Genomic DNA, 12,501 nt, shown 5'->3' with positions numbered 1-12,501 from the left:
AGATAGGGAGTGGCAGAGAAAATTTCCTCTCCATGGAGCAATTTAACGTGGGATAATTTAAGAGAGGGACAAGTAAATTGTAGCAGGCCTTGTCTTGCTTAAGGCTTAAGCCTTCTCAAGTTAGAAGTCCTTGAGATTGGGGTGAGCCAAGTGTGGAGTCCCAACAACCTGCCAGCCAATCATCATTGAATTGTCCTAGTGAGTTGTTCTGGGGCGAGTTGGCCGTAGTGAGTTGTCCCGCAGTGAGATGGCTTGATTCACAGCCGGTGGGCCTTTATGATCACTGAGGTCTTGTGATCAGCATGTGTGCGCTTCACAGCCAGCTTCAGAGAAGCAGTGGAATATCAGGCAGTAGATGTCTCGCTGAACAACCATGTCACTTAGTAATAGAATCGCTGGTCCCAACTGTGGCCATTAAGCAAGGACTACCTGTACTATGTTTCTTGTTGTTTGTTAATCTAAGGAAAGTTTCTGAATGAACCAGTGTAGCATGTTATCAGACTTGCATCCTTTCAAGCTAGGAATACAAAAGACAACCAGTAGTCACACTATTCCAAGCAAGGCTACTTTGGCAATGCTTTACAAGTTGAATGTAGCTGCAAATTGCTGGTAAGGATAAATGAAAAACAAATGTTGTCTAATTAATATTGCTGATAGGCATTGTTAAAGTATCTGCCTTAAGGCAGTGAAATAGAATAAGAGAATGCTAGGGACAATTAATAGAAATGTGAGCTGAAGGGAACTTTTTGTGCTGGATTCAGATTTTGTCCTTCACTCAACTTTCAAAAATATATTAGTATACATTCATCCCACGTATAGAAATGATTATGACCCTCTTTTATTTTAATTTATTACAAGCACCTGTTCTCCTTTCGGGTCAGCAATCTATCTTCTTATAGCTTCTTTCCTATCAGTAAAATATTCTTCAGTTCCTTCATCTCTTGAATTCATATGTTGTAGTCAAATATCATGTATCTGAACATTTTCACATGTGGTACAATAGTGTGAATTACAAGGTCTCTTGTGAAAATAGATATCATTTCCAGACACCACTAATTAAAGAAAAAAATCCATAATTACATTTGGATGCACATGATCACCATTTTCCATTTCTCTCAAATGGATTTGTTTCTTCAAATCTTCACCCAACCTTCTAACATTGGCATGTTTCCTTTTTGATTCAGCTTTGTTGTTAAATGATTTTTTGTTTTAGCCTTTTCTTAGAGCAAATATAATTGGGAACAAAATGTATTTTCCCTCCTGTCATTAGTTTTACCACAGCAGAAATATTGGTGGGGCAATTATGAAGCATACTCTTGAGACAATAGACTAGAGTTGTAACTCTTCCTAAATTGGAAATTGTTTGATTAGGAGTTATGCAGCATCAGAAGGAAGCTGCTGTATGTCTGAAAATAATCATGTGAAAAAAACCTTGCAAAGAATTTATTTTAATAAGAACTATTGTTTCTTCAAACTTAAACACTGAGTATTGATTCAACAATGGAAAATTATTCTAAGCCTTTCTAGGATATATCCTGGGAACCAAACTCTGTGTGTGTGTGTGTGTGTGTGTGTGTGTCAATTTTAAAAAATTGGAAAATATTATAGTGTTCTGAATAAACCCCACTGTTATTGTTTTGCTTTGTGCTTCATGTTTCCAAATCTATTTAGAAGATCACTTTCATCTGTAACTAATTAGTTATTATGATTGTATTAGCCCAATCCAAACATTCTTTTTATTCATGTATACCATAGATCCATTAATGACTGCAAACAATAGAAAATAATTGTTTTTCATGTTTTTAAATGTATGTGCTTCTAATAGAAAATAAGTTTACTTTCTTTTGCTTCTCCTGCCATCTTCCCTTTTGACAGCTGTATCTTGTGGAAATCCTGGAACACCGGCCAATGGCAAGATAATCTATAGTGATGGGATTTCGTTTTCCAGCTCAGTTATCTATGCCTGTTGGGAAGGTTACAAGACTTCTGGCCTGACAACTCGCCATTGTACAGCCAATGGAACATGGACTGGCAATGCCCCAGATTGTACAGGTTGAATATTGATACCCTGTTAAAAATATACTTCAATATTAACATTTGCATGAAAAGTGTTTGGAAAAAGAAAGCATAATAAATTAAGTTTGTTACCATGTTCACTTGGAATGAACTCCCAATAAAACCACATAAAATTTAGTGAGTTTGCTTAGATGCTCAATGTTATATTGCTCTAGCTTTATATATTCTCTACTCTAAGCCCATAAACATAGATTGCATTTATAGGTAGTCTTTGACTTACAACAGTTCATTTAGTGACCGTTCAAAGTTACAACGGCACTGAAAAAAGTGATTTATGGCCATTTTTTACACTTGCAACTACTGCGACGTCCCCATGGTTGTGTGATCAAAATTCAGACACTTGGCAACTGATTCGTATTTATGACATTTGCACTATCCTGGGGTTATGTGATCCCCTTTTGTGACCTTCTGACAAGTCAAATCAATAGGGAAGCCATATTCACTTGTTTTATTACTAATTTACTACAGATGTACTGATTTAACAACTGCAGTGATTCATTTAACAACTGTGGCAAGAAAGGTCATAAACAAATATTACTTATTCATGAATATTATGAATATTACTTATTCATGAATATTACTAATTCACTTAACAAATGTTTTACTTAGCAACAAAACTGTTGGGTTCAATTTTGGTCATAGGTCGAGGAGAAATTAAACTCTGCTATTGGATGTATTTTGCCAGAAGGAGATCTATGTTATTATGTAAATTAATCTATTAAACAAGTTGGTCTTACCTGCAAGTATTATATAATGGCACACACAGTTTTCAGTCTAGTATACTAGTATATATATATATATATATATATATATATATATATATATATATATATATATATATATATATATATATATATATATATATATATATATATATATATATATATATATATATATATATATATATATATATATATATATATATATATATATATATATATATATAACACTAAATGTAATCTACATTATGTTTTATTTAGATCCTTACATCCTTTTCAATAGTGCAGTTTTGTTTTTCAATCCAAGTTTCCATTTTGCAGTCCATCTATGCTCCTAAATCAGTGATATTGCTGTAACACAGGTTAGAAGTTCCATTTTCATGGCAGGGGTCCTTGATTATATTTACGTTCCATCAGGATTCATCTCTACTATGTAGACATATTCACAGAGAGGCTGTTTTAAAATTCCCTTGGTTTAAAGGTTGTGTTTTAGCATGGGGCTGCTTGAATATGAATGTAAATTATGGTACACAGTTGTACTAGCAGATTTCTGACGATATCTATTATGTATGTAAACATATTTGCTGTAGGATAACGTTTTTTCAAAAAGAAAACTTTCTTGTTGTTTCCTAACTAGTGATCAGTTGTGGAGATCCAGGTGAATTGGCAAATGGCATTCCATTTGGAAATGATTTCTCATTTAATAAGACAATAACCTATCAGTGCAATCCAGGTTACCTGATGGAACTTGTTGAAGCATCCACGATCCGCTGTACCAAAGATGGAACTTGGAACCACAGTAAACCCATCTGTAAAGGTTTGGGCTTTAATTGGCATGTAAATATTATTCTGCCGTTGCCTGAATAGAATTAAAGTGTCATATTTTTAAGGAGCATTACCTTTAATAATTTTAAAGTAAATTTAAGTGGAAAGCCTTTAATATATTGCTTGTTTTTTTTATTGACTTAAGGAAATGGGAATAGTTATGAAATTGTTGTAATAGTTTATTAATAAAGAAAGAATTTGCCTACTTGTCTTCTCTGTTATTGAAGAAAAAGCATGTCACTTACTACCCTTACATTAGGAAAGGGTGTGATGCAGTTTACAAAACATTTAAAGGCCAGGTGAATTTAGAAAAGGAAATATAACTCTCTTGTCACTACATCATGAAGAGTCAACTCATTCCTCATTCCTTCCTGTGAAACAAAATTTAAGTAGATTTTAGAAGCAAGTGATACAGATGTTTCTAGTATTTATAATATCACAATGAGTCAATAACAAATGTAAAGTGGTATATAGTTTTAAGTTAAAATTGCACAATCAGTTAAATTCAGAACAGCAAGAATAAAATTAACTCTCCAACATTAAGACATAAGAAACTAAAATGATTAAATTAAGGTCTTTCTCCTACAAATTACACCAGCAGTTTATTTTGAGAGGTCACTCTATCTTGATCCCAGGATTAGCCAACATATGACAAGAAGGCATTCTCTTTATTCAGTGAACCATGGGTCTAAAGATTGTAATATTTTATAGTACTTCAGTGTGCTCTACACACCATATCCTTTCTTACTACTAAAATTATATTATTAAATGATGATTGATCAACTTTCTCAGGATATGTGAGATAGTCACTAAGCTATAATCAGAATCCTCTAGTGTAGAAACCATTACTTAGATAGACATGAGTTAGTTTCACTTTTCAGTTTCTTTTCTCTTCTACTGCTTTAGCAAACTCTTCACATTTTATCTGCAAAGCTAAGGAAAATGTCTCTTGAATCAACAAGTTAGAGAAAGTATAAACTATCTTGAGTCTTTGGCTATGTAGGTGTCATGCCCAAGGTTTAGAAAGCAGATGAGGCATAACAGTTTACCCAGCTCTAAAGCCCTGACATTGGAGAAAAGACTGGAGGTTATAGCACCATAAGTCTCTTACCCATGTAGTACTATTTATTCCTTAATGTTTTATAGAAATAAATAGAAAAATTACAAAATACAAAAATCCAGGAAATAGATTCCAGAAAAACTACAAAAACAAAACAGTAATCACAAAAGGGAGAAACATGTCAATATGTCACATGACATCTCAAACTTTCTAAATCTACGTTGAGGGAAAAATAATTAAGGATTGTGTATAATTATAAAATATAATAAAATATATGTCACAAAAACACATTGACTTATTTTTAATTAGTAGATAAAGTCACACGTCTTTTAAAATAATGTTTAATAAGAGGAATATTATTACTTTTCCACTTTCTCAAAAACATTTAACAACACCTCAAGCTCAATACAACCATAACTTTTCACAAATGATCAAATTCCAACTTTGGGGATATAATTGAACAAAATATCTGCATCAGTAACACTCCCAAACTTCCCCATAAATATATGTATTGATATTAAAATATTATTTCAAAAGGATGTCAATGTTTCATATGGCCAAACATATGTTTGCAACACCTCAAATTTTGTACATGATCATTAGAGAAAATCTGATGTCCATCTTTTCAAATACTTTCTTTGTCCAGTATACTCAAAATAAATTCTTTTGATCTGAAATTAAATGTTAAGTTTTATAGAACATTGTTTAGATATTAGTAGTCGGAACAAAAATCCATGAAGTATATGGGTTAAAATTAATGTTATGAAAAATGAATATAATTCCAAGATTAATCTAGGTATGAAGAGGTGTTCCAAAGTTAATCACAAATAAATATTTTCTTTGTATAAGTAAGATACTGGCAAACTATATATGAGAAAAAAGGCCAATTTGCAAATTTTGGGAATGGGAAAGGAATGATACAAGTAATATATTTTCAAAATATTATGGGTCTTGTATTTTATCAATTACCACTACCTGCAATGAGTACCTAGTAAAGTATCAACCTAAGGTCTGTTGGAAAGTTTTTATGTATTTCCATTAAGGTTCTGGTAATTCCTAAGTTTGATATATAGTAGACAAGGTATTGTAGTTTATTTCTGGGATTACGATCAACTAATCATATTTGGACCTAGTTGGGTCATAGATTGGGTTTTGATATTGAGGCTTATTCAATTTTATAGTGAACTGAAGCCATGAAATGAGGCTTCAGTTGACAACCACTTCGGTTGAAATGGTTGAAGCAGCAAAATTGAAGAAAAAATACAGAAAGAAATAGAGACAGAGATACCCAAACTGCAAGTTCTTACAAAGAACAAAGAGTACAAATTGCTTAGAAGATTTAACATAATTTCTCACTGCATAGATGGAAGATTTATATCTCTTTATATTATTAACTAGTTTGCAACGCAAAAATGTCTATATGATGTCCAATATTTCTTATACGTTTTTTCTTATTTTTTTTGTTAAGTTACTTTGAAAATAACTCATAATTTTATCTATCCTTCACCATTTACTCCAACTACAAAATAACTCTTAAAATTTTCTAAGAATAATATATTTATGATACTTTGTATCCTTCCCCAATCCCAAAAATTGCATTTCTTTACACTTTTATTATTTCAGTAGATAACAAGGACATACTGAAGCTCCATTTTATCATGCTTCACCATTTATTTCATGGGCATGCCAACAGTGTACAGTATATGTATGTGTGCATATATTATATATGATTTTTAAAAATACATGTAGAGATCTTTGAGACAATATTATCATATAGGAATCAGGGAAAAGAAATAAAGTTCTACACTCTTCATTTGGAGAAAAAGCATCCAGAAAAATTATATTCCCCAAATCAACTGCTTCCTCCATTCTCTGTTCCACAACAAGGATAGAGTTGATGTCATGCATGATGCAAATACATACTTTCAATGAAATGTACAGAAACACAGAATAGAAAGAGCATACAACTCTAACAGATTATCAAATGCAAGTGTACTCCCATTCTGAATCATCTCTAAATAACTTACTATGTTCTTTCTTTTAAATCTGATAGTTATTACCTGTGGGCCACCTCCCCAGGTCCTATATGGAAAGGTGGAAGGATCTGATTTCCACTGGGGATCGAGTATAAGTTACAGCTGTGCTGATGGGTATCACCTTTCAAATTCTGCTATCCTTTCATGTGAAGGTAGAGGAGTATGGAGAGGAGAAATTCCACAGTGCCTACGTAAGTTCATTAAGTTTATACATTTTTTTTAAAAATATACCTACTACTTCATATTGTAATAGTATCTTCTCACTTAAGACTGAGAAGATAGAAGGAGTTACTGGGATCCAACAGGAACTGAATATTGTGTACAAGGTAAAAGCAAACAGGATAATGAATTATAGCTGGGAAATGAAAGTATAAGTAGCATTTTCACTTTGAAATTCCATGCAATATTAAAATACTGAATTTGGAGTTCACTTTTGGCTATGTTACAAAAAGGTGTGCTTTTGAATTTAGATCCTCCCAAGAGCTAAATATATTTTAGTTGCAATTAAAACACATTCCTGGATAAAATTATCTTTTCCTGTCTATCACCTCTGGCTATTTCTACACAACCACTGGCCCTACCCCTTTTATCTTTTTGTATAGATTCTGCTTTTGTCTTAATACTGCTTGCTTACATGATGTCAGACAGCCATTCTTCCACTTGGCTAGGGAGATGGCACATAGCCAGCAACTAGCAACTGCCTGCTTGTCCCATTCTTTCCTCGCTATATTTGTTTTTTTCTTTGGGGGAGAGGTTAGAACTAACATACTAGCAATTGGACAGGGGGAATGAATAGAAGCATCATAGACCTTTGGCTGCAGGATAGAAACTGCCTGTATTGCTTCAGGTCTGGATAATTAGCTAAGTCAATAATTAGATTGCTAATCTTTGTAAACTGTGCAGAAGCCTCACAATGTTAAGGAGACACAATAATCTCTTATTGATTTATGTTTATAGGTGGAAAATCCTTAAATTGTCCAAAATGATTCATTTCAATGGAACAGGGCTCGAAGCATTCCCTATATATCAAAATGATTATTTATTTTTAATTGAAGTATATAGATGAGATTTTGGTGAAATAATGCATATAGGTATGCATTATCTGTATTGGGTTATTCATACACACATATGAAAGCCTTCTGAATATACATATTTATTTATTTCTGCAAACATTTATGAAAACAACACTGTTTTCTGTTACCAAATTATATTGATTGAAAACTTTTTTTTAAAGGCAACTTATAATTTGTTATGAAAATACCAAAGGTCATTATTTGACTATCTAGGATGTTCTGGAGAAAAATAGAAAACCAGATATTTCTGATGATTTGGCCAACCTAACTTTTCTGAGCTTGTCGGGAAATTGTTTTGCTATCTAAATCCATAAGAGAAAAAATATCAATGGAAAACATCCTTTGATTAATTCATTTTTAAAGTTTTTCTTTTCTTTTCCAACCCCCTTCTGTCTGTAATGTTCTCACCATATGTCCACTACCTCTACAGATACAGCTGCATTAAGCCTTGGGATTTCTCATGGATTATCTTTTCATTTTTTTAGTCTTGAAAACAATTTAGCATGCATCTAACTCAACAATGACCTGTTTGATACAAGTTAACTAGTGTAGTTCCTTTTATCACGAATCAACAAATGATTTTCTTATCTATTTCTTCTTCTTTAAATCTCTGCATTAATATTCCTTCTGTGTAACAGCTGTCTTTTGTGGAGAGCCTGGCGTTCCAGCTAACGGGAGACTCAATGGTAAAAGTTTCACATACAGATCTGAAGTCACTTTCCAGTGCAGACCATCTTTGTTATTGATAGGATCTTCAAAGCGACTTTGCCAAGCTGATGGTACATGGAGTGGAATTCAGCCCACATGCATTGGTAATTTATTCATTTATTTGTTACCATTGAGAAGCAAAAAAGAAACAAATCGATTAAGTTATTTGGAAGGGATTTGAAGAAATACTTTAAAAGGCAACAAATATGGAACAATGGTTGATTGTATTTGCATTTTGATCTTCTATGCTGACAATATTTTAACAAAGCCCAGTTTTATTAATGGTTCTTTTTTGTGTACAGTCAATGCATCTTTGCCTGGTGCTAAAGGAACAAAATGTAGTGCTACTCTACTTGTATCTTGTTTCCAATATGAATATGAAATATCTAATAAACATAGAGTAATCTAGATCAGAGGTAACTTTCATCCTATTAAGAGGGTATAAAAAGTGTGTCCCTTGTATTCTCTATTGATACTAAAACCCTGAGTTCAGAGGTTTTCCTGTCCTTCCATTTAAATACTTGCACATCATTCATTGTTATAACTCTGTTGCCAAGCAGATATAGCGAAAATGTCAAGATTTGCTTCAGAGAATGTTACCTTTGTGAGATATTTATTTTCATTAAATGATGAAACACTGTTAGATGTAAATACATCAGTTACATATGAGACAAACGGTAGGAGTTTCTCTCTCTCTCTCTCTCTCTCTCTCTCTCTCAAAAAACAACAACAACAACCTTAAGAAATTGCTGCAGCCAGTAAAGTACCAGGTACAGAATCAGTAGAAGGCTGTGGCAGTGCTCAAATCTTACAGCAGTCTCTCTTCAGGTGTTTCCCCCCTCCCAATGAGCAGCAACTGAAGGTGTTTTACAGGATGGGGCAACACATCCTAGAAATGACTCTGATATCCTGTGCTACTTTTGTCCTGGCCACTCATTTTTCAAATTTCCCTGTTGATGAACAATATGTGAACAATCTGTTCAAATTTATTTGTTCACAAATAAGATTTTTTTAAAATCTGATCACCCTTGAAGGATGTACTACTCAAAAGTACAATTTTGGGAAATAATAAAGATGAGGCCAAATGAACAGGGGGTCTTTTTGGATCCAGGTCATTTCTATTCCTTCACATATTTTCAGCAATTATGAAATCAAATGAATATCTGAACAGGGGGTTATGTTCACATTACAGTAATGCATTAAGACCCAAAATTGAACATATGTGCTATTGTATATTTATTATTCATCACTTATTTTAGCACATTATAATTCCATGGCATTCAGAGTTGTATTGTTCCCATTTCCCAGAAATTGTGTTTCTTAACCATGCTATCTCTCCTCTCATGTACCTGCCTAGTAATGACAAAATTCAGCCACCTATCAGTATAAGACAAAGCAGCGTGACTGTCTCCTCCATATCACAAATAATACAGCAATCACAGTCCTGTATATAGTATTTAGATGACCTCATCTTGATAGATAGGTGTTGATTTATATTTTGGCACTGTTGAATAAATTCTCAGCTTAAAGGAATCAAAAGAGCACAATTCTTTTGAAGTCATATTCTTCTCCCTCTGAAATAGCTTTATCAGGTTGAAAAGAATTTGATTTTTGCTTCTCACATTTATCTCTGTAAAGCAGCAGTATTTAGCAACCATATTAATCTATTCAAGAGCAGCTCACTTCACTAATGCAGCACTGAAATGCTAAAGAGTTAAAAAAAGGAAAAGAACAAAATATGATTGCTGTATAATTTTAGTTATTGTTCAAAGTATTTATGTATTAAGTATCAAAACACACAGTGATATCTAGTAAGGTGGTTTCAGTTGTTGAAACTGGCCAACAATTACTATATGGTATTTATATGGCAAAGAATAGAATGTCCTATCCAAGAGAGAAAGAGGAAATGTTGCAGAAAGCTGATCAAAATGTCCCCAATTTCAATCATTATATTTCCATTGATTGATATGTAGTGATGTTTATCAAATTTACCTAGTTATTTTTTTCAGCAATCTCTGTACATATAGGAATTATGAAGTCATCCTACTTTTTAAAAAAGCTCTAATTATAGAAGCTGTCCCTTGTGGAAATTGTGGAAGAATCTAGATTGTTGAGGAGCAAAGCTACATAGAAGGGACAGACTTCCCCCTATTCTTGGGCAAGGCAAAGAAGACAAAAATAAAGGTGCAGGAAGAAATTCTTATAAAGGGGGAGGCAAACTGAGTAGAGAATTTTTGGACTTCCATAGTCAATGAGTGACCTAGGAAACATAAGAAAACAGTATATGTAACCTTGTGTTTGAGGTCAGAAAATGCCCAAGACTAACTAGCCTTGTTTGGATTTATCAAATTGCTTCAAACCTTCCTGGTTTCCTGTGGGAAAATGCCATGGTATTTAGTTAAATTACTATACTGTTAGAAAAAATATTCTTAAGATCATCACATCAACTAAAGGGTACAAACCAAAATTACCAGATGCTCACTCTTAATTTTCAGTGTAAAACCAATCTACTCATTCAACATAAAGGATATAATTCTGTTTCAAAATGTCATGAAGACAGGGAAGAAATTCAGTAATGATTTAAAATCATATGGGGGCAGGAGAGGAAGATTTTGCATGTTCTCTCACAGGACAGATTCAAACATTAAAATTTCCACCTAGTCTCAGGAGGGTTGTATGGCACACATTTCTCTTTAACATAATAATAAACTGGCTGTGGTTGATTGGACTCATGACAAAAGGTCTGTAACCCTGCTATAACATTTCTTTGATTTATAGGCATGCTGTTTAAGGGTAGTACCAAACCACACAAATATTTGGACATTCATTCTCACAGGGAGGTGATGTTGAAGTAAATCCTAACTTTAATTAAATATTCTAAGACAAAGTGTTTTATAATAATAAAACATAATCCTCAAAAAACACTTCCTCAAAAATGGCTCTGTCTCCTTTTCAACTGCTTCAAGGCAGTCCTACAAGTACTTTAAAAATATTATTTTCTACTGGAGGAATATTGTTTTATTTTCCCATTAGCAGATGCCTAGTCAAACTGCTGATGAAGCTAAAAGTCCCTTGATTGTTCAAATACTTTTAAAAAGTCCTTGTGTTGGACTCTCAGCCTCCTGACTGCTGAAGCCTTTAAGATTTGCTTTGTAAATAAGTCCATTATATATCCCAGTGACTGATTGAACTGAAAATCAAACAAAAATGCAGTAGTGTACTCTATCCTAATTCTACTTTATAAGATTGCAAATGCTGTGCCCTGGAAATTACTAGGAACTAAATATCACCATTAGTATAAATAAGTGTATGAAGAATTTTTGTACATAAGAATATTTAGTGTTCCTTTATACCCCAAAATCTATTTCCTTCTTTCTCTTAAAGGATTCAGAGTATTTTGTCCCCTGGGCAGTCCTTTATAATTGTTTATAAGAATGATTGGCATTCCTGTTGCTAGATCCCATAATAATCATAATCATATACCAATTATCAACTCAGTCAACAACAGCCGGATTAAGGAATCACCAAAAACATTCCCATCAATGCTGACAGGGCAAGCCACTTGTGTACAAACAGAGAGGAAATCCCTCTCTTAGAACTGATTCTGTTATCTAGGTGGCTAATGAAATATTTGCAAGAAAACAACCAAGCTCAGAGCACACCAAAGACCCCACAGTTCAACCCTTAGCTAGAAATATTATCTTTCATTGAAATAACCATCATATTACAAAACTCTTCCTTAACATTGGCTAGAACTGATGAAATCACCACAGCTTCAGAACATTTTTTTTCCTTTTTAACAAAAGGCTACTTTTATTAAATACATGTACATTTTGTTACAGCTGAAAGGCACTAGCATTTTGTTACTACCTTTACCTTTATTTTTTAAAAAATAATAGCATCATTAATATTGTTGTTGAAGTTGTTCAGGAATTTGACCTCGAGTTCTACTCACAATGTGAGACTCACAGTGATTCTTTCCTAATTCTTTCTTCTGTAAACCT

General features: G+C 33.1%; 1 protein-coding gene across 1 annotated transcript in view; it reads left to right on the top strand.

Moving 5' to 3' along the window:
• Positions 1–12,501, top strand: part of CSMD1 (CUB and Sushi multiple domains 1) — a gene marked incomplete at its 5' end in the record, with an annotated part of 1,188,747 nt that overhangs the window by 1,143,387 nt on the left and 32,859 nt on the right. Inside the window, 4 exons of the mRNA XM_081942958.1 lie at positions 1,876–2,052; positions 3,433–3,612; positions 6,734–6,907; positions 8,428–8,601. Of these exons, the coding sequence (XP_081799084.1) occupies positions 1,876–2,052; positions 3,433–3,612; positions 6,734–6,907; positions 8,428–8,601 (705 nt within the window). The remainder of the gene's footprint in view (positions 1–1,875; positions 2,053–3,432; positions 3,613–6,733; positions 6,908–8,427; positions 8,602–12,501) is intronic.

Source organism: Natrix helvetica (assembly GCF_964273705.1).
Source record: "Natrix helvetica genome assembly, chromosome: 2".
Lineage (NCBI taxonomy): Eukaryota > Metazoa > Chordata > Lepidosauria > Squamata > Natricidae > Natrix > Natrix helvetica.
The sequence above is the reverse complement of the archived record's forward strand: the minus strand, read 5'-3'. Positions and strand labels throughout refer to the sequence as shown.